The 23,632-nt window shown below is 42.3% G+C and overlaps 1 protein-coding gene and 1 long non-coding RNA gene across 2 annotated transcripts; both read left to right on the forward strand.

The window, feature by feature from the left end:
* Positions 1-5,862: 5,862 nt before the first annotated feature.
* LOC129851574 (uncharacterized) lies at positions 5,863-11,448 on the forward strand. The gene is made up of 3 exons (XM_055918183.1): positions 5,863-6,074; positions 9,094-10,947; positions 11,198-11,448. The coding sequence occupies exons 1-3, from the start codon at positions 6,035-6,037 to the stop codon at positions 11,446-11,448; spliced, it is 2,145 nt and encodes a 714-aa protein (XP_055774158.1). The 5' UTR covers positions 5,863-6,034.
* Positions 11,449-12,530: 1,082 nt separating this feature from the next.
* LOC129834848 (uncharacterized) lies at positions 12,531-17,683 on the forward strand. Its single transcript, XR_008756323.1, has 4 exons — positions 12,531-12,595; positions 15,889-15,966; positions 16,900-17,004; positions 17,534-17,683. It is a non-coding gene; the product is annotated as an uncharacterized LOC129834848 (long non-coding RNA).
* The last annotated feature ends 5,949 nt before the right edge of the window (positions 17,684-23,632 follow it).

A 23,632-nucleotide genomic window follows, 5' to 3' on the forward strand; every position in this document is an offset into this window, starting at 1 on the left:
GTTAGCCAGCCCATTACTTTTTTCAAGAATTGAATTGTGCTTTTTCATAACCTGATTTTTGTACAACCTCCATGAGTGCTCCTGGAGACAATACACATCACACTATCATAGAAGCCTTGACTAAATATGTTTTTGTTACGGGAAAACATCTTTAGAAGGTATGCTAATACTGTTCAACTCCGCTGAAGATACAATTGTAAGGAACAGAACTCGTCCCCCTTTTGTACCCTTAATCAAAGGGGCAATCTGTGATTGATGCATAGACTTTTAAACATTCAAAACACAGTTAAAATTGTAATTTTGATCTAGTACTTGCATCCAGAGCTCTGTCTTTGAATTTGAAAGTGGTTACATTTCTCCAGCCCCATCCCTCAGCTATTTACCAAATCAGTGGCGGGGTAACCGCTTTGTTATTGTTTTATTTGTAGATTGCCCCTTTCATCAAAGATTAAACTAATCCATTCACTTGCACAGCACACTGTTAATAACCAGGAAGTGGAAAAACAAAGTTAGAGAAAATAAACATTTGTTTTTACATAAAGAAGGAAATGAATTTGTATAACTCATAAATTAAATAAACCAATTGCTCCATGGGCGATGGACAATGGTGACCCTCGTCGTGACCCCACTCCTTGCAGCAGGTATCTCAGATGGAGTTGGAATACGCAAGAAACACGTTTCCATTATACACTTGTTAAAGGACAAATATAACCACCCCCCCCAAAATTATTATAATACAACTCAATACAAGAAAAGGAGCACGAGAAGTGTGTTTACAAATGTTCTGGTGAGGCAGTGTGTGGTGGGAGCTTTCTCACAAACCTCATCATTAGTTTGATACTGTTGATTTGTTGCCGCAGATGGTTTGTTTACATAGCAGATTAGGATAAATAATGTGTCAGGTTAGGTGAATTAACTCAGCAGATTAGGATAAATAGTGTGTCAGGTTAGGTGAATTAACTCAGCAGGTTAGGTGAATTAACGCAACAGGTTAGGTGAAGTAACGCAGCAGGTTAGGTGAATTAACTCAGCAGGTTAGGTGAATTAACTCAGCAGGTTAGGAGAATTAACTCAGCAGGTTAGGTGAATTAACTCAGCAGGTTAGGTGAATTAACGCAGCAGGTTAGGAGAATTAACTCAGCAGGTTAGGTGAATTAACTCAGCAGGTTAGGTGAATTAACTCAGCAGGTCAGGTGAATTAACTCAGCAGGTTAGGTGAATTAACTCAGCAGGTCAGGTGAATTAACTCAGCAGGTTAGGTGAATTAACTCAGCAGATTAGGAGAAGTAACTCAGCAGGTTAGGTGAATTAACTCAGCAGGTTAGGAGAATTAACTCAGCAGGTTAGGAGAATTAACTCAGCAGGTTAGGTGAATTAACTCAGCAGGTTAGGTGAATTAACTCAGCAGGTTAGGTGAATTAACTCAGCAGGTTAGGTGAATTAACGCAGCAGGTTAGGTGAATTAACGCAGCAGGTTAGGAGAATGAGGATAAAGGTTAGGAAAAGGGTTAGGGTTACAATGCTAGTTGTCAACAACTGTTATCCCCAACACGACCATTAGATGGAGCTGTATGCCTACTCTTGTCACAACGTTAGAAACGTTAACAAACCATACATAGAGACAAATCATCAGAGTCAGAACAGCGACAAACGTGTGGTGAGCAGGCATTTTCCACAGCACTTTTCAATTAGGTGGGGCAGCGCCCCAACACTTTTGACTTGGTTCAATAAAAATGTTGACGCAAAAAGTGTTGAAAACAGGGACAAAGTAGACCTACTGTAAATAAGTGGTGACGCGCACACATCAGGAGAAAGGATATAATATTAGGACGCACCCTGTGTGTGCCTATACGTTCCTCCCCTTACCATGGAACAGTGTGCATCCCCATCACAAGTTGACCTCCCACTACAATCAAGGGCCAAAATAGGACCAGTGAAGGACCTTCACCACCTTGAGGGCCCTCTGAAATTTGTAAATGACCTATAAATAACTCACACTGGAGTGTGTGTGTGCGTGTGCGTGTGCGTGTGCGTGTGCGTGTGTGTGTGTGTGTGTGTGTGTGTGTGTGTGTGTGTGACACCTACCAAAAACAACACTCTGATCTGATGGTCCTTTACGACAGCTATTTCTAGCTAGGAGGGAATAGCCTATTCTACTCAACCCCGTCACGAGGGGAAATGACCATGATGGGGAACAGAGGAATGGGGAATGAGTGATATGGAAAAAGAGATGAGTAAATATGTCCATGTTCACTGTTTGTGTCAGTGAGCAATGAAAAATGTGTTGGTGTATCAAATCAAGCATGTGTTTGAATATCTTTAATCTGCGTCTTCATTTCTGGTGCTGTTCATTTGTCTTGTGAACTTACACACCTCAACCTTGACCTCATGGTTCTGTCTCAATTTGGGACACATCACATGATGTAGTGATACATAGAAATACAGAAACTAGAATGCCCACCCTAGTCACACCCTGGCCTAGAGAATAAAAGCCTCTCTATGGCCAGGGCGTGACAAACACAGTAACATTCCAGAGTGTAGTGACTGTGATGATTGTTTAAACTACAATCCCACTCCGCCCTTAAACTATTACTCAATCAAATCTGCCTATCCCAAGAACAGTCGATGATTCCTTGTCTCAGTTCAAGCGGGACTGAAAAAGGTTGATGAACCTCATAAAGTAGGCTGGACACAGCTTGGGGATGTTATCTAAGCCCAAGTGATAAGGATTCCCAGTTTAGCAGGCATCCTCAGAGCCTAGTGTCTGACTCTTTTCCCAACTGTCTATGTTAGGCAAGAGCTTCCACAGTGAATGCTATAAAGATAATCTCTCTTGGCTGGCTAAACCTCAGATTAAATCATTTTCCGACTCCTACTAATGTTATATACTGAACAAAAATATAAACGCAACATGTAAAGTATTGGTCCCATGTTTCATGAGCTGAAAAAAAAAATCCCAAACATTTTCCATAAGGACACAAAGCTTATTTCTCAAAAATGTTGTGTACACATTCCTGTTAGTCAGCATTTCATCTTTGCCAAGATAATCCATCCACCTGACAGGTGTGGCGTATCAAGAAGCTGTTTAAACAGCATGATCATGACACAGGTGCACATTGTGCTGGGGACAATAAAAGGCCACTTTAAAATGTGCAGTTTTGTCACACAACACAATTCCACAGATGTTTGGTGTGCTGACTGCAGGAATGTCCAACAGAGCTGTTGCCAGAGAATTTAATGTTCATTTCTCTACCATTTTAGAGAATTTAGCAGTACGTTCAACCTGCCTCACAACTGCAGACCACGTTAACCACGCCAGCCCAGGACCTCTACGTCTGGCTTCTTCATTTGCGGAATCGTCTGAGACCAGCCACCCACACAGCTGATGAAACTGTAGGTTTGCACAACCGAAGAATTTCTGCACAAACTGTCAGAAACCGTCTCAGGAAAGCTCATCTATGTGCTCGTTGTCCTCACCAGGGTCTTGACTTGACTGCAATTCGGCGTTGTAACCGAGATAGTGGGAAAACGCTTTAGTGGGCAAATGCTCACCTTCGAGCATTTTATCCTGTTGGTTTCATGGGTTCTTGTCTATGTGTAGTTGCCTGTCAGCACTCGTTTTTATATAGCGTCACGTTTTGTTTTGTGTTCTTTCTTCATTAAAACCTTTCAGTGATACCCATCCCGGATCCGGGATCCTCCTCATCAAAAAAGCTGACTAGCATAGCCTAGCCTAACGGGACAGGGTTATTAAAAGAAGAATGTATGCATATCACGCTGCGCCTTGGTCTCCTCATTACAACGGACGTGACAACATCCCTATAGGACTACCAATACACAGTTTTTGTCTAGTACAATTATATTAAAGCACAATGTTTTAATAACAAGAAGAAAGGTCTCGCCTTCTTAAACTACAATACAGTATATTTCTTTCCCCCTCAAGGTGAAATGGTTCATAGAGTAAAAGTTTAACTTAAAAAATACTTTAAAATACCATCAATGAAGAGATCCTACACTCTTAGAAACAAGGTGCTTTCTAAAACCTTAGGAGAACCCTTTTGAAGAACTCTTTTTGGTTGCAGGTAGAACCCTTTCTACAGAGGGTTCTACACCGAACCCAACAGGGTTCTACTTAGATGCAAAAAGGGTTCTCCTATGGGTTAAAAACTATAATCACACTTTTATCGTAAACTAAAAATAATATATAAATAACAACACCTTCATCTTCCGAACTGAATAAAGAACAGCCCCCAACTAAAATTCTCTCCTTTTATACTCATTCCATATCTCTTCTGATCATTCATGTATTTAATCTCTCAACTACTTGTTCACTAACTTGTTCATGTATTTTTTCTGTGTGTGTCTGTTGTGGGATGTGTGTGTCTGAATGTGTGTGTGTCTGAATGTGTGTGTGTCTGAATGTGTGTGTGTCTGAGTGTGTGTGTGTGAGTGTGTGTGTGTGTGGACTTGGGCTCCGGAAATCCCTAATATGGGTTTCCCTGAGATTCTGCTTGCCTGTCCACATAACCATTGTGCGTATTTGTACGTGCGTGTAAATATTCATGTGAATACTTTGTTTTATTCAATCAATCAAACTAATCCATCAAGTATCAAACGAATCTATCAAGTATCAAACTAATCTATCAAGTATCAAACTAATCTATCAAGTATCAAACTAATCTATCAAGTATCAAACTAATCTATCAAGAATCAAACTAATCTATCAAGAATCAAACTAATCCATCAAGTATCAAACGAATCTATCAAGTATCAAACTAATCTCTCAAGTATCAAACTAATCTATCAAGTATCAAACTAATCTATCAAGTATCAAACTAATCTATCAAGAATCAAACTAATCTATCAAGAATCAAACTAATCCATCAAGTATCAAACGAATCTATCAAGTATCAAACTAATCCATCAAGTATCAAACTAATCCATCAAGTATCAAACTAATCTATCAAGTATCAAACTAATCTCTCAAGTATCAAACTAATCTATCAAGTATCAAACTAATCTATCATGTATCAAACTAATCTCTCAAGTATCAAACGAATCCATCAAGTATCAAACTAATCTATCAAGTATCAAACTAATCCATCAAGTATCAAACTAATCTATCAAGAATCAAACTAATCTATCAAGAATCAAACTAATCTATCAAGAATCAAACTAATCCATCAAGTATCAAACTAATCTATCAAGTATCAAACTAATCTATCAAGTATCAAACTAATCTATGTGTGTCTATGTACTGTGTGGCTGCGTGGTCATCAGCCTGTGTAGGCATTGTGTCAGCTGTGACTTTGAGTTTGTGTGTATGTGTATGGGTAATTCTGTGTGTACTTTGTACTTTGTGAGTGTGCATGTCTCCACATGCATTATTGTTCATCATATTTACAGGCAACATTGTGTGTTTACAAAGCTATAGCCTGCTAGTGTGACCATAGAGATTAGATCAGGGGGAGTTCTCCCCAGCCAGTCGGTCAGCCAAGCAACCAGTCATCTAGTCCGACAGACAAACTGTCAAGTCACGCAGTCAGTCATTCAGTCAGCCAGTCAGTTAGTCATTCAGCCAACCAGCCAGCCAGCCAGCCAGCCAGTCAGTAAGTCAATCATTCAGCTAACCAGCCAGTCAGTCAGTCATTCAGCCAACCAGCCAGCCAATCAGTCATTAAGCCAACCAACCAGTCAGCCAACCAGCCAGCCAGCCCCTCCTTTCCTATGCTCCATAGAATAGATACAGTGGTGTTGGCTGGACCAATCAGCTGCTTAAACAGCAGGGGTTGATGCTGGGAGAGAGAGAGAGGCACAGAGAGGGAGGCTGCACACACATCTCTCACAGACACGGTCGTTCCTTCTGAGACCAAACACACACACTCGCTCGCACACAGACACACACTCTGATCTCTATTTCACACACTCATAGTTTTATTATACACTTTTGATTTGGATTTTGCATGTACATTGTGAATTGGTTTTATTGTTTGCATGTTTTCATACAATTAGTACAATACACACATTTGCCAATATGTGCCTTGTTCCAGTTGTCGTGCTGTTGGCGTTTCTGGGTAAGTACGTCAATGGTTTTTGAAATACTTTTGCAATACTTAAGCCTGGTTGGTTTTCAGTTCTTTTGTATATGAAGTGCTGTTTACTTGGTTACTGTAGAGGGTGTGGGAAAAGGTCACATAACATTTACACCTTGAAATCCACTTGCTTAACTATTACTATTAACTATCCCTAAAAAGAGATTATGATCAATACAGTTTCTTTCTGAATACTTTGTTTTATTCAATCAATCAAACTAATCTATCAAGTATCAAACTAATCTATCAAGTATCAAACGAATCTCTCAAGTATCAAACTAATCTCTCAAGTATCAAACTAATCTCTCAAGTATCAAACTAATCTATCAAGTATCAAACTAATCCATCAAACTTGATGGCAAAAATCACAGTGATGTTCCAATGGAGTTGTCTTTTGCATGGTTGACTTCCCAGGTTCAGAACACACCTGTGGGGTATATTTACATGTTACTCTGTTATTACTTTTTCACCCTGAGATACATACACTCCACCTGTAGCAGCTATGAATGTCATTTGATACTGTAGCATTTCTCTGGGCTACCCAGGCTAATTGATAGAATTACATGCGCTGAGAGACAATGTCTGCTTCCCAAATAGCACCCTATTCCCTATACAGTGCACTACTTTTGACTAAAGCCCTGTAGTTTCAGACAATGTTATCGGCCCATTGGGTAGCAAGGGGTATAGCAATTTCATTCATCCTTAATACATGGCTTTGGCGCCAGTAGCCTATTCTCTATGGCTGAGTTGAGCTCTTGTATGAAATCCATTCATGTGTTACATGAGACCAGTGTAATTTCAATGTGTATCACTAGCTTAGATCAGGTGAGCAGTATACTCCTGGTAAGGGGGCATATCGGTTAAGTGAGAGGTAGAGTCCAATAGCCCACATTCATATGGGGCTTTGTTTACTGCCTCCAGATATCCTAATATTGATGTTTACTGCATACCTTACATTCATAACAGTCCTGAGTCATAGGCTATCATTCGGCTAGAATATGAAGGTATATTAACTGGTAGGCGTATCTGTTTTATAGGCTACTACATGCATGTTGATTACTTAATATTACTAATTCGCTGCAGCTCTCTGTCATCTCATGTTAAATATACTAGCTATTGAAATTACAGTGATGATGAAATGTACTAGTAATTAACATTCAGTGGTGTGAAGTACTTAAGTAAAACTACTTTAAAGTACTACTTAAGTAGTTGTTTTGGGTATCTTTACTTTACAATTTATATTTTTGACAACTTTTACTTTTACTTCACTACATTCTTAAAGACAATTACATTTTGAATGCTTAGCAGGACAGGAAAATTGTCTAATTCATAACCCTCATCCCTACTGCCTCTGATCTGGTGGACTCACTAAACACACATGCTGTAATGTTCTGTGTGTAGCTGGTGCATAGGAGTCAGGCGCAGGACAGCAGAGATGAGTAACACTCGTAACTATACTCAAAATATCAAATAACAAGTCGTACATACCAAGCCCACAAAACAACGGACCGAACATACAATAAAACAATCACGCACAAAAACCATGGGGAAAACAGAGGGTTAAATAATGAACATGTAATTTGGGAATTGGAACCGGGTGTGTAAAACAAAGACAAAACAAATGGAAAATGAAAAGTGGACCGGCGATGGCTAGAAAGCCGGCGACGTCGACCGCCACCCGCACAAGGAGAGGGACCCGACTTTGGCGGAAGTCGTGACACATGCTTTGTTTGTAAATTATTTCTGAGCGTTGAATTGTGCCCCTGGCTATCCATAAATAAAAAAACTAGAAAATGGTGCCGTCTGGTTTGGTTAATATAAGGAATTTGAAATGATTTATACTTTTGATACTTAAGTATATTATAGCAATTACATTTACTTTTGATACTTAAGTATATTTAAAACCAAATACTTTTAGACGTTTACTCAAGTAGGATTTTACTGGGTGACTTTTATTTAAGTCATTTTCTATTAGGGTATCTTTACTTTTACTCAAGTATGACATTTGGGTACTTGTTCCACCACTATTGACATTACAGTGATGATGAAATATACTAGCTATTGACATTACAGTGATGATGAAATATACGAGCTATTGACATTACAGTGATGATGAAATATACGAGCTATTGACATTACAGTGATGATGAAATATACGAGCTATTGACATTACAGTGATGATGAAAATATACTAGCTATTGACATTACAGTAATGATGAAAATATACTAGCTATTGACATTACAGTGATGAGGAAGTTACTGTAATAGTGGGGGAAACCCTTTCTACATGCCTTGGAAAATATGTTAGTTTAACCACTGCTACTGTATAGTCGTCAATACTTAAGCTTGAAGAAATATCATAAACCACTATTATCCTAAAAGGCCTAGTGCAGTCAAAAACATGAATTCCTGTGTTTTATATATATTTCCACACTATGGCCCCCATAGTGGTTGAAATAATACTGTGAAATTGTGAAGATTATAATAATGGCCTTTTAGTGTAAGCTGTTTGAAAAGGCCGTCAGAAATTTCAGCCTGATTAGTTAATAGACCAATTAGTTAATTAGACCAATAAAAAAGAGAGTTCCAAACGTCTCTGCCAATAACAGCTAGTTTTCAGTTTTCCCCTCCCAACTCAGACCACTCCAAGACAGTCCTAGCAAAATTCTTGCTTGAGAAATAGCCCTTTACCAAGAAGCTATTTTGGTTTCTTTTCGACCATTTTAATTGAGAACGATCACAGTAAGGTACTTATTTGTTACCCAGAAATGATATTTAGATCAAAACGGCTGCATTGGACATTTAAGAACTTCCTTGAGAAATGAGAAAGATCAATATCAATTACTAAACCTGTCAGTTATTACGTCCATAATGGCAAAGCATGTGAACACTCCAAAACAATTAATATGTAACACAACAGGGACGTACTTCCTTGTGCACTTATTTACTTCCACGTTTGTCTGTCTGTATGTCTCTCTGTCTGTTTGGCTGTGTTTTTCAGGTTTCAGTTCCTGCACCCAGTTTCAGGCCAACCTAAACATGGGGGGAGTCACGGGATGGGTGCGGTTTGACTCCACTAACCAGGCGGCGACCGTAAACGTCACCGGTACCAGAACCTGTGATTCGTCGCTCAACTTCTCCCTGAGTGTGTTCCCTGTGATGTTCGGCCATTTTGCTCAGCCTTGCCTTGAAGCCAACGTAGGAGCGAGCATCTTCACGTTCACCATTGATCAATTCTCATCCAACACCACTGTTAATATGTCCAGTCTATTTAAGCAGAGGTCAAATCTGGAAGACCTTTCGTTGACCTTGGAGACATGCAACGGCACCAAAGCTTGTACAGTCATAAGCGGTCAAACCACAGTTCAGACGTGGCAGGCCAGGTTCTTCAGCTTGGTCGCCGGCGACATTTACATCAGGCAGAACGTCGGACAGACCCACACCAGGGTCCTCACAAACTTGGCAACGATTGGTCAGGTCGGTGCTACGGCAACCAACATCACCATCTTGACGTCGCAGAGTTCTGCTAGAGATTGTAAGGCTCTTCTGGATAGTCTGGAACCTTCATCTCTCACCCAGCTTGGGGAACTGAAAGTAGGCAGCCCTCTTACACCCGTCAAGTCTCGTTTGGACCTCGCTAACTTCAGCTCCAACACCCGCTTCGCTCTCCTCAAACTGGGGTCTTCGAGTTATATGTGCGCTGAGATCAGAACAATGGACAGGAAGGAGGTGAGAGCCCTGGTGAACATGAGAGGGGTCAAGGGTTACTTCTTCTTCAGGCAGGACTCGCCGTTCGAAGTCACAAAACTGAGAGTGAATCTGACCAATCTGGGGAGCCGGGTCGGACCCTATCACATCCACCACTTCCCCACACCTCCTATGAGGTCACCGCCGCAGACCACCTGCTCCAACGACAACGTTGGAGGCCATTGGAACCCGTTTGGGATGGACACTAAAGATCCCACCTACCCCTCTGGACCTGGGTCAACCCATGACCGGTATGAAGTAGGGGACCTCAGCGCCAGGCATGGGTCACTAGAGGGTAAAGCTGTGATGGACGCAGTTTTCACAGACTTCAACCTCCCTCTGTTCGGACAGAACAGCATAGTGGGTCGGTCTGTGGTAATCCACCGTCCAGATGGAACTAGGTTCCTGTGCGCCTACATAGGCTACCCAGGAGAGGTGCATGTAGCCAGGGCTACATTCCGTCACCCTGTGGTGGGTATGGTCCAGTTCGTCCAACTCAAGAGCAACCCATTGTCTGATGTCACAGTCTTCATGGATCTGTCCTATGGGAGACCCTCCGAGACCGCTACGCGTAACCACCACTGGCACATCCACATGTATCCTATCAGCTCGGAGACAGACGCGGACAAGGGGAGGTGTGGGACGACGGGGGACCACTGGAACCCCTTCAACGCGGACACAAAGGATTTGAGCTACGCCCTGCACTGCGGCCCCTCCAGACCCTTTTCCTGTGAGGTGGGGGACCTCTCCAAAAAGCACAGCACCCTCGACCTGGGGACCCGAGTGGGTGGGGCGTCAGCCAAACACTTCTTCACGGATACCACTTCCTGGTTGTCACTTCCCGCCAGGTCGGGCTCCATGATTGGTCGATCGGTGGTGATCCACAGTGCGGAGGGCGCCGCCCCCAGGATAGCCTGTGCTAACCTCACTGAGGTCCGGATGCCCGCGGCGGTCTTGGGCCCCTGGCATGGACCAGGGGTCTCCAGGGGCCAAATCCGGTTCTCCCAGGCTTTCCCTCAGGGCCCAACCATGATGGACGTCTCCCTGGCTGGACTCAGCTCCAGGGCTGGGGGCTACCACGTCCACATGCTGCCTATCAGTACCACAGGTACTATTTCATGTTCTTTATAATGGGAGCCAGATGTCCTTGAGTGTTGTGAAAGTCCTCTAGTGTTCTGAGTGTTTGTTCAGCCTTTGTGTGTATATCTGTTAATTCATTTCAAAGTTGTAACTGTTTTGTAATATGAACAGATTACTTGATCAAATCTTCATTTTCTTAAAACACAAAGTATCAATCCTTTTCCCTCATTTTGTGAAAGGCGTTTATCAAATAAACCATATTATTATTAATATTACAGGAGAGCCCTGCTCGGACAACAACGTCATGGACCACTTCAACCCCTTCTCCTGGAATGTGTCTGCTTCTCCTGCTGCGGGGTCAGGGACTGTGGATGAATATGAGGCTGGGGACATCAGCGGGAAGTTCGGGATGCTGACGGATCAGAACCAGACACAGACTCGGTATTTGGACGGGAATATGCCGATGACAGGGCCGAACAGTATAGTGGGGAGGTCATTGGTGGTTCACTACACTAACGGATCCAGGTGAGTGTGGGGATTTTGTGTGTGAGTGTGAGTGTGAGTGTGAGTGTGAGTGTGAGTGTGAGTGTGAGAGAGAGAGAGAGAGAGAGAGAGAGAGAGAGAGAGAGAGAGTGTCCTTTGTCATGGGTCAGTTCCCTCCAGGAGTGCTATAAACAGCCAAACCAAAAATACACAAGGGGAAAGATTGTAACAGGTGGTGTGTGATTCATATAAGACTGCTGTAAACTTGGTTCCTCTTTGGGTCACATTTGTGATACCTTGACATTCATGAACGGAACTTCTGACAAAATGTGAATGTTTTACATTATCATACCATTCCTCTTTAGCTCAGTCAGTTCACGCAGAATCATTTCTGACTCAAATCAAACACTGTACTCATGTGAAAGGGAGATCGCTAAATTCACTTTTTTTTATTTTTTTAATTTTTTTAAATGTAACCTTTATTTCACTAGGCAAGTCAGTTAAGAACAAATTCTTACTTACAATGACAGCCTACCGGGGAACAGTGGGTTAACTGCCTTGTTCAGGGGCAGAACAACAGATTTTTACCTTGTCAGACCAGGGATTCGATCCAGAAACCAGAAAAACCTTTCGGTTACTGGCCCAACACTCTAAGACACACAGACATTTGAGTCATTTAGCAGATGCTCTTATTAAGAGCGACTTACAGTAAGTAGTGAGTGCATACATTTTCATACTGGTCCCCCATGGGAATTGAACCCACAACCCTGGCATTGTAAGCACCATGCTCTACCAAATGAGCTACACTTGGCTATACAGGACACGGGACAGCGCACATTATTACCTTGAACAACGAGAAGCCAAACAGGTAAAGTAGGGCCTTTATAGGGTAGGATGTCTGGAATACTGTTTCCTCTTGTTGTGGTGTTGACTTGTAAAGGGGGTATGTGGTCAGTCTTCTGACTCGGCATAACAGTTTCTAACACGTCTGAATCATGTTTGCATCCCCTAAATGTTTCATTTTTGAGTCGTTCACAATCATTTCTTTCTTTAATGAGTTCCCCGTTTGTCTGTTTGTGTTTGTGAACTCCAGGATGGGGTGTGCTGACGTCTTAGCTGAGAATGAAACAGATGGACACTGGGTGTTTGCCAAGGCTGTCTTCAAAAGCACGGTGACAGGGACAGTCACACTGGTAAGCCCTGGATCTCACCTTTGCTCTCTACAATATTCAGATGGCACAAAAGTACTTCATTGGTTTGAATCCGGTCTAATGCTATTTCAGAAAAAATCCAATAAAACATTAATTGCCAAATATATACAACAACAAAAAATACTTCATTGTTGCCGCCAGGGGAAACCTATTTAGACTAATTCTGACCATGAGGAACACAAGAACAGGCATCTGCAGGGGTGGATGTTATCCCCTTTATGATACGTCCCAGGAGAGTACCTGGTGAATCATTACAAAGCTGCCACAAAAACATGACACTGTATTTCTGCTGCGCCAGACAGTGAATTCATTAGTGCTGTGGCAGAGTCCTGTGTGTGACGGTAGGGCGTGTGTCTGGATCTCTCTGTGTATATCTGTGAGTGTTTGTGTTTGTCTACGTGTGTCTATGGCTGTGTTTACACAGGCAGCCCATTTCTGATGTTTTTTTCACTAATTGGTCTTTTGAACAATCAAATTGGTCAAAAGACCAATTTGTGGAAAAATATCAGAATTGGGCTCCCTGTGTAAACACAGCCATGTAGTATTGGCCTGTAGAGTCAGCACCCAGCCCCCCGGCAGCCCCCGACAACCCCCGGCAGCCCCCAGTCTAAAGCACTCAGGAGAACAGCTGTATTTGTCAGGCTCCTATACAGACCTGTGTTCTCCACAGTGTATCTCTATCACTGTTTAGGATGCTTAGAGAACCCATCAAATATCCTTTCAAATATTATGCTCTATCAGATGCAGGATTTGCATGCTCTTTACAGACAGTTCAGAACACCTGGTATGAGCGTCTCATAAAACAAGTGCTAATATAGCTTTGCTGACAGGACAGCAGGTGTTCATGTTCCCAGTGACGTAAGATTGCATAACCTTAAAACACCTGGTTAAATTACATTGACTCAGTAGCTAGTCTAACAGTATCCTCTACTGTCTTCAGTCCCATTGACTCAGTAGCTAGTCTAACAGTATCCTCTACTGTCTTCAGTCTCATTGACTCAGTAGCTAGTCTAACAGTATCCTCTACTGTCTCAGTCCCATTGACTCAGTAGCAGTCTAACAGTATCCTCTACTGTCTTCAGTCCCATTGACTCAGTAGCAGTCTAACAGTATCCTCTACTGTCTTCAGTCCCATTGACTCAGTAACTAGTCTAACAGTATCCTCTACTGTCTTCAGTCCCATTGACTCAGTAGCTAGTCAAACAGTATCCTCTACTGTCTTCAGTCCCATTGACTCAGTAGCTAGTCTAACAGTATCCTCTACTGTCTTCAGTCCCATTGACTCAGTAACTAGTCTAACAGTATCCTCTACTGTCTCAGTCCCATTGACTCAGTAGCTAGTCTAACAGTATCCTCTACTGTCTTCAGTCCCATTGACTCAGTAACTAGTCTAACAGTATCCTCTACTGTCTTCAGTCCCATTGACTCAGTAACTAGTCTAACAGTATCCTCTACTGTCTTCAGTCCCATTGACTCAGTAGCTAGTCTAACAGTATCCTCTACTGTCTCAGTCCCATTGACTCAGTAGCAGTCTAACAGTATCCTCTACTGTCTTCAGTCCCATTGACTCAGTAGCAGTCTAACAGTATCCTCTACTGTCTTCAGTCCCATTGACTCAGTAACTAGTCTAACAGTATCCTCTACTGTCTTCAGTCCCATTGACTCAGTAGCTAGTCTAACAGTATCCTCTACTGTCTTCAGTCCCATTGACTCAGTAGCTAGTCTAACAGTATCCTCTACTGTCTTCAGTCCCATTGACTCAGTAACAGTCTAACAATATCCTCTACTGTCTTCAGTCCCATTGACTCAGTAACTAGTCTAACAGTATCCTCTATTGTCTTCAGTCCCATTGACTCAGTAACTAGTCTAACAGTATCCTCTACTGTCTTCAGTCCCATTGACTCAGTAACTAGTCTAACAGTATCCTCTACTGTCTTCAGTCCCATTGACTCAGTAGCTAGTCTAACAGTATCCTCTACTGTCTTCAGTCCCATTGACTCAGTAGCTAGTCTAACAGTATCCTCTACTGTCTTCAGTCCCATTGACTCAGTAACAGTCTAACAATATCCTCTACTGTCTTCAGTCCCATTGACTCAGTAACTAGTCTAACAGTATCCTCTATTGTCTTCAGTCCCATTGACTCAGTAGCTAGTCTAACAGTATCCTCTACTGTCTTCAGTCCCATTGACTCAGTAACTAGTCTAACAGTATCCTCTACTGTCTTCAGTCCCATTGACTCAGTAGCTAGTCTAACAGTATCCTCTACTGTCTTCAGTCCCATTGACTCAGTAGCAGTCTAACAGTATCCTCTACTGTCTTCAGTCCCATTGACTCAGTAGCAGTCTAACAGTATCCTCTACTGTCTTCAGTCCCATTGACTCAGTAACTAGTCTAACAGTATCCTCTACTGTCTTCAGTCCCATTGACTCAGTAACTAGTCTAACAGTATCCTCTACTGTCTTCAGTCCCATTGACTCAGTAACTAGTCTAACAGTATCCTCTACTGTCTCAGTCCCATTGACTCAGTAGCTAGTCTAACAGTATCCTCTACTGTCTTCAGTCCCATTGACTCAGTAGCTAGTCTAACAGTATCCTCTACTGTCTTCAGTCCCATTGACTCAGTAGCTAGTCTAACAGTATCCTCTACTGTCTTCAGTCCCATTGACTCAGTAGCTAGTCTAACAGTATCCTCTACTGTCTTCAGTCCCATTGACTCAGTAACTAGTCTAACAGTATCCTCTACTGTCTTCAGTCCCATTGACTCAGTAACTAGTCTAACAGTATCCTCTACTGTCTTCAGTCCCATTGACTCAGTAACTAGTCTAACAGTATCCTCTACTGTCTTCAGTCCCATTGACTCAGTAGCAGTCTAACAGTATCCTCTACTGTCTTCAGTCCCATTGACTCAGTAACAGTCTAACAGTATCCTCTACTGTCTTCAGTCCCATTGACTCAGTAGCAGTCTAACAGTATCCTCTACTGTCTTCAGTCCCATTGATTCAGTAACTAGTCTAACAGTATCCTCTACTGTCTTTAGTCCCATTGACTCAGTAGCAGTCTAACAGTATCCTCTACTGTCTTCAGTCCCATTGACTCAGTAACAGTCTAACAGTATCCTCTACTGTCTTTAGTCCCATTGACTCAGTAGCTAGTCTAACAGTATCCTCTACTGTCTTCAGTCCCATTGACTCAGTAGCTAGTCTAACAGTATCCTCTACTGTCTTCAGTCCCATTGACTCAGTAGCTAGTCTAACAGTATCCTCTACTGTCTTCAGTCCCAGCAGACTTTTCTGGATGGCAGCTACAGTGACATCACTCTGGAGGTGGACATACGGTCATCACAGGTGCTAGACGTAAGCATGCATGGACCTCTCGGATCTGTTCAATCTTTTTTAATTGAAACAAAAATTTACGGTCACATTCTCATTGTTATATAATTGCTAACCTTATCACAGGTAGGTTCCATTGAAAAAGGGAGCCTGGATAAATATCCTATTTTTGTGGCAACAAATAACTTATGTCACATAGTGGCTGTTACCTAGCCTACTGTGCAATCTTGGCATCCAGAAATCAATGTCAATCAATCAAATGTATTTATAAAGCCCTTTTTACATCTGCAGATGACACGAAGTGCTTTTTACAGAAACCCAGCCTAAAACCCCAAAGAGCAAGCAATGCAGACGTAGAAACACAATGCAGACGTAGAAACACAATGCAGACGTAGAAACACAATGCAGACGTAGAAACACAATGCAGACGTAGAAACACAATGCAGACGTAGAAACACAATGCAGACGTAGAAACACAATGCAGACGTAGAAACACAATGCAGACGTAGAAACACAATGCAGACGTAGAAACACAATGCAGACGTAGAAGCACAATGCAGACGTAGAAACACAATGCAGACGTAGAAGCACAATGCAGACGTAGAAATACAATACAGACGTAGAAACACAATGCAGACGTAGAAACACAATGCAGACGTAGAAACACAATGCAGACGTAGAAGCACAATGCAGACGTAGAAACACAATGCAGACGTAGAAACACAATGCAGACGTAGAAGCACAATGCAGACGTAGAAACACAATGCAGACGTAGAAACACAATACAGACGTAGAAGCAATGTAGAAACAAATCAGCTGCTCTGTAACATTTTAATGTCTGTCACTAGAGTCTATCTACTGTAGAATCCTATCACAGGTTCTATTAGAAAAGGGAAGCTGTATAAAAAGAATGGTATAACATCAGAGAAAAAATCATGTTTCCCCCACTGTAACCAGGTAACAGAGGTTTCCTGGATCATCACTGGTAAAGGCTCTGAGGTGAACGACAACCAGTGTACCAGTGTTGGGGACACGTTTAACCCCTTCAACATGGAAGCTGGGGTGAGTTTATTCTCTCATTTTCACTTACAATACATCATGGCCCTTCTTCATGAAGTGTCTAGGATAGATCAGACTCTGAGACACTTGAATAAGGGAACAGTACATAGCCATCATAGGAGAATTTCTCCCACTATGTAGCGCTAATCTCAGCTTTATTTCAACTTTAAAATTCCACTTGATCAACAAGTCTTATGGAATCCAACGGAACTGTGTTTGATATTCCATCGAATTTTTGTCTTTGACAATGTCACAGTTGTTGGGCTTTGAGTTTGCAAGAAAGGCATTTCACTGTACTTATGCACGTGACATTATAACTTGAAACTACACCACAACCACAACCATATACTTCACACTGTTCTCAAAACCAGAAGTGGAAGTGTTTGTTGGAATTGGTTTCAGTAGAATTAGAATGAGTAGAACAGTCGTGGAACCTCTGACCCATCCCTATTGACTTGAATGGGGACATCCCTTCTAGTAATTCTATTTCTATGGTTGGTTCCATCCTCTGCTCTGTTCTGTTCTCTCTCAGAACTCCAGTTGTTCCCGTGACAACGCTCTGAGTTGTGAGGTGGGAGACCTGACAAACAGACAGGGGACAGTCAGCCTGACACACAGACAGCTGTACACCGACACCAGCATACAACTGGCTGGGGACTACACAGGTAACACACAAGCATGTACGCACACACACAGAGACACACAGAGACACACACACACACACACACACACACACACACACACACACACACACACACACACACACACACACACACACACACACACACACACACAGAGACACACACACACACAGCACTGTAAGCTGGACCAGACAGAATACAGACAGCTGTACTCAGACACCAGCATACAAATGTCAGGGGAGTACACAGGTAACAGACACACATTGTCTGTTCAGAAATCTAGACTCCTTTAGGATGCACATGAAACATAATATTGATGTCATTGCACACTCACCGAACTGCAATCCAAAACTGTTGCATCACATTGTTTCCCAAGAGAATCAAGTTCACGAGGAAAATGTCAACCACCGTCACTATTAGGGGATATGTCATGTGTGAAACAACAAGGTAATTTAGGTGATAATATAAAAAGTATATTTCTGACTTTGGTGCTGTTGTTGATGTTGTTGTTGTAGTGGTCCTCAGGTCCCTGGTCCTGAGGAGGGGCAGCGATGTCTTGGCGTGTGCCGTCATTCTTCCAGAATCCCCCTGGGCAGAGCAGACCTTCCCCAACGTCATGTCATTCAGCAGGTGGGTGCGATTGGGTATTAAACCGCCTGTGAACTCAAGACTGTGTTAGGCCATCAAGCGAAGACCTACAGGCGTTAGTGTTGGGAGCCAATACGTGAGACTGATCGGGTATTAAACCGTGGAACTGGAGAGGGAATGAGGAAGAGAGTGTTAAATGTAATTAGACTACTTGTTTTTAATACTTGAGTACCTGGCACTTACATTTATGGGGAATATTTCAACCATCAAGGAAACACCAGTATTATCTCGCTCTGTGGAAATTAATGAAGGGGAGGAGACAGGTTAAAGAAGGATTTTTATGCCTTGAGACATTTGAAACATGGATCGTGTGTTTCATTCAGAGGATGAATGGGCAAGACATCATATTTAGGTGCCTTTGAACAGGGTATGATTGTAAGTGCCAGGCATATTGGTTTGAGTCAAGAACTGCAACGCTGCTGGGTTTTTCACGCTCAACAGTTTCTCGTGTGTATCAAGAATGGTCCACCACCCAAAGGACATCTAGCCAACTTGACACAGCTGTGGAAAACAATGGAATCAACATTGGCCAGCATACTGTTCTTAATTTTTTGTATACTCAATATCACACAGATGGGTTGTTATGTGCCTTTTACTGAGGAGTGGCTTCCGTCTGGCATTTCTACAGTAAAGGCCTGATTGGTAGAGTGCTGCAGAGATGGTTGTCCTTCTGGAAGGTTCTCCCATCTCCACAGAGGAACTCTGGAGCTCTGTCAGAGTGACCATCGGGTTCTTATTTACCTCCTTGACCAAGGCCCTTCTCCCCCGATTGCTCAGTTTGGTCAGGCGGCCAGCTGTAGGAAGAGTCTTGGTGGTTCCAAACTTCTTCCATTTAAGAATGATGTTGTTGGGGACCTTCAATGCTGCAGAACATTTTTGGTACCCTTCCCCAGAGTTGTGCCTCAACACAATCCTGTCTCATAGCTCTATGGACAATTCCTTCGACCTCATGGCTTGGTTTTTGCTCTGACATGCACTGTCAACTGTGGGACCTTATATAGACAAGTGTGTGCCTTTCCAAATCATGTCCAATCAATTGAATTTACCACAGGTGTACTCCAATCAAGTTGTAGAAACATCTCAAAGATGATCAATGGAAACAGGATGCACTGAGCTCAATTTCGAGTCTCATAGCAAAGGGTCTGAACACTTATGTAAATAAGCTATTTCAGTTTTTAATTTTTAATGAAATTAGCAAACATTTATAAAAACATGTTTTCGCTTTGTCATTATGGGATATTGTGTGTAGATTGATAAGGAAAAAAACATTTTTATACATTTTAGAATGTCTAACATAACAAAATGTGAAAAAAGTACAGGGGTCTGAATACTTTCTGAATGCTCTGTATATATCACAGGATGTTGGTTGCACCTTAATTGGGGAGAACGGGATCGTGATAATGACTGGAGCGGAATCAGTGGAATGGTACAATATACATAAAACACATGGTTTCCAGGTGTTTGATGCCATTCCATTTGCTCCGTTCCGGCCATTATTATGCAGCCTCTGTATGTATGTATGTATGTATGTATGTATGTATGTATGTATGTATGTATGTATGTATGTATGTATGTATGTAGTCAAATTGTATATTTTCCCAACAAACTATAAAAACAACAATACAAATTGTCTATTGTTCATTTTTCTCTCCAGATATGACTTCCGCAATAGGGTGGCGGAGGTCCTAGAGGTGAACATGTCCAGGGTCACCATCCTTCCAGGGTCTCCTCTAGCCACAGTGGACGGACCATGCCAGAAAGTCAGCTTCCTTGTCTCAGGTACAGCCAATAATAGAGTGCTGTATGTGTATGGGTACAGCACAGTGATTCACTATATTATTTGATCAAAGAAGAAAAAAGAAGAAACCTTTTATGTCTCGGAATTACGGAGGCAGTGGCACTTAAGACACATTTAAAACATGACATGGGTAATTCTTGTCTGTGCCCATGCTATTACCAGCTTCCTTATCTCAGGTACAGCTGATGACATACAGAAGTATATTGTTTGTCTATGGTTCAGCGCAATGATGCCCAATATTCCTTTATCAAAATCTGCCTGAAAGCGGGTTCTCTTTGAATTTCTATGTTGTTCAAAAGTTACATTCTTTCCAAATAAGACACAGACAAATGTTCCAGCACAAACACTGATAATTGTGGCAAAGTCAAAACATTACAGAATAAATGATTGTCTGTGCCCATGATAATATACCAAGTCCCCTCTCCTGACCCTAAAACTGAACAGGGAGTAAGGTGTAAAAGGAAGTGGGTTGGCTGATGAATCAGATCAGCCTAAAACATCTGGCAGTGCATGTGGGGGAATTGTTTTAACAAAAACAATAAAGTATAAAGTCCCAGTGCAGTCGAAAAGTGATATTCCTGTGTTTTACAATATATATTTTTCCTCACCATGAGGTTAAAATATAATTATGATAATGCTCTTTTAATGTAAGAGCTGTTTGAAAAGACTGAAATTCTTACCTGTTTTAGTGAGATGGCGCTTTAGGGAACGGTGATTAGTTAATAGACCAATAAGAAAGAGAGTTCCAAATCTTTCTGCCAATAACAGCTAATTTTCAGTTTTCCGCTCCCCACTCAGACCACTCCCAGACAGTCCTAGCAAAATTATAGCTTGAGAAATTGCTCTTTGCTACTTTTGACCATTTTAAATCACAGCAAGGTACTTAATTGTTACCCAGAAATTATTTGATATTGAGATAAAACGGCTGCATTGGACCTTTAAGCACTTGTGAGGGAGATCCCCTAGAGCTTATAGTCTACGAGCCTACAGCGTCTTCAGAAAATCAATAAAGTATCTTCCTCAGTGAGTCATTGAAAGTAGTGAGAAGTTAGTCACCCATATTCAGAAGTGGTTTCAGGACAGGTTCACTGCAGAGGTGTTGAAGCGATGACAGTAATTCAAGTAAGAATGACAGCTACTGCACATCATTTGAAGGTAAACGTCAGTTCAAGTCAAATACTAACAGTGACAATAAGCGTAGGTCTATCACCAGTCTAATGTTATATTGGAAAGGTCAAATCAAATCAAATGTTATTGGTCACATACAGATGTTAGCAGATGCTATTGCGAGTATAGCGAAATGCTTGTGCTTCTAGTTCCAACAGTGCAGCAATATCTAACAAGTAATCTTAACATTCCACAACAACTACCTAATACACACAAATCTAAGTAAAGGAATGGAATAGAATATATACATATAAATATATGGATGAGCAATGACCGAGCGGCATAGGCAAGATGCAATTGATGGTATAAAATACAGTATATACATATGAGATGAGTAATGCAAGATATGTAAACATTATTAAAGTGGCATTATTAAAGTGACCAGTGATCCATTTATTAAAGTGGCCAATGATTTCAAGTCTGTATGTAGGCAGCAGCCTTTCTGAGTTAGTGATGGCTGTTTAACAGTCTGATGGCCTTGAGATAGAAGCTATTTTTCAGTCTCTCGGTCCCAACTTTGATGCACCTGTACTGACTTCGCCTTCTGGATGGTAGCAGGGTGAACAGGCAGTGACTGGGTGGTTGTTGTCCTTGATGATCTTTTTGGCCTTCCTGTTACATTGGGTGCTGTAGGGTCATGTAGTTTGCCCCTGGTGATGCGTTGTGCAAACCGCACCACCCTCTTGAGAGCCCTGCGGTGGTTGTGGGCATTGCCGTTGCCGTACCAGGCAGTGATACAGCCCGACAGGGTGCTCTCAATTGTGCATCTGTAAGGGTTTGTGAGGGTTTTAGGTGACAAGCCAAATTTATTCAGCCTCCTGAAGTCCAAGATCATCTCCTTTGTTTTGTTGACGTTGGGTGGGAGGTTGTTTTCCTGACACCACACTCCGAGTGCCGGCACCTTCTCTCTATAGGCTGTCTCGTCGTTGTTGGTAATCAAGCCTACTACTGTTGTGCCGTCTGCAAACTTGATGAATGAGTTGGAGGAGTGCATGGCCACACAGTCATGGGTGAACAGGGAGTACAGGAGGGGGCTGAGCACGCACCCTTGTGGGGCCCCAATGTTGAGGATCAACGAAGTGGAGATGTTGTTTGCTTCCTTCACCACCTGGGAGCGGCCCGTCAGGAAGTCCAGGACCCAATTCCACAGGGTGAGGTTGAGACCCAGGGTTAATGATGAGCTTGGAGGGTACTATGATGTTGAATGCTGAGCTGTAGTCAATGAACAGCATTCTTACATAGGTATTCCTCTTGTCCAGATGGGATAGGGCAGTGTGCAGTGTGATGGCGATTGCATCGTCTGTGGACCTATTGGGGCGATACACAAATTGAAGTGGGTCTAGGGTGACAGGTAAGGTGGAGGTGATATGATCCTTGACTAGTCTCTCAAAGCACTTCATGATGACAGAAGTGAGTACTACGGGGCGATAGTCATTTAGTTCCGTTACCTTTGCCTTCTTGGGTACAAGTACAATAGTGGCCATCTTGAAGCATGTGGGGACAGCAGACTGGGATAGGGAGAGATTGAATATGTCCGTAAACACATCAGCCAGCTGGTCTGCGCATGCTCTGAGGACGTGGTTAGGTATGCCATCTGGGCCAGCAGCCTTGCGAGGGTTAACACGTTTAAATGTCTTACTCACGTCAGCCACAGAGAAGGAGAGCCCACAGTCCTTGGTAGCGGGCCACGTCTGTGGCACTGTATTATCCTCAAAGCGGGCAAAGAAGGTGTTTAGGTGTGTTTGTGTGTGTGTCCATTTACATATTTGGAAATCTATGTTGGAATCTAGTTTCTTCGAGGCCATGACACACTACTTTAGTCAAAAGCATTCACCTGGAATGTAAACCTATTGTTTACATCTGAAACGTTATAATTATGTTGTCTGAGTAATTGAACATCACACCACTTATATAGTTGTCTTTGTCATTAAAGTGTCACAACTGACAGTCAGGTAGAGAGGACATGGAGGTGCTGAAACATGAGTTGTGGGTGTTGGTGAGTGGAGGAATGCCTTTTTGAAGAATGAGGAGGTAGGCTGCTCACAGATGGTTTGCAGGACACAGATTAAGCCTTGTATAATGGAGAAAAACAACTCCTCCTCATGCTACAGAGCAATTACCAGGGTTTTTGTGTGTCGTTTCAATGAACTGTCAAATCGTGGGAGTCTGTGTAGATGCTATGCTAGGTGTTGATTCTTCCCTCCATTAAGCTTTGTTGTTTTCTCAGCCCTTGTGTCCCACTCTGAGAGCTACTCGGAGATAGTTGCGTTCCAATGGCACCCTATTCCCTACATAGTGCACTACTTTTAACAGAACCCTAATGGCCCTGATCAAAAGTAGTGCACTAAGTAGCTAGCTGCTCAGGCCTCTGTGTCTG

Source organism: Salvelinus fontinalis, chromosome 3, assembly GCF_029448725.1.
Source record: "Salvelinus fontinalis isolate EN_2023a chromosome 3, ASM2944872v1, whole genome shotgun sequence".
Lineage (NCBI taxonomy): Eukaryota > Metazoa > Chordata > Actinopteri > Salmoniformes > Salmonidae > Salvelinus > Salvelinus fontinalis.

What these genes read in the sequence shown, in the direction of transcription:
- LOC129851574 (XM_055918183.1), top strand. Translation starts at nt 6,035, where the DNA reads ATGTGCCTTGTTCCAGTTGTCGTGCTGTTGGCGTTTCTGG. An exon ending in CGTGCTGTTGGCGTTTCTGG is followed by an intron (nt 6,075 to 9,093) that starts GTAAGTACGTCA and finishes TGTGTTTTTCAG; the next exon opens with GTTTCAGTTCCTGCACCCAG. An exon ending in GCTGCCTATCAGTACCACAG is followed by an intron (nt 10,948 to 11,197) that starts GTACTATTTCAT and finishes TTAATATTACAG; the next exon opens with GAGAGCCCTGCTCGGACAAC.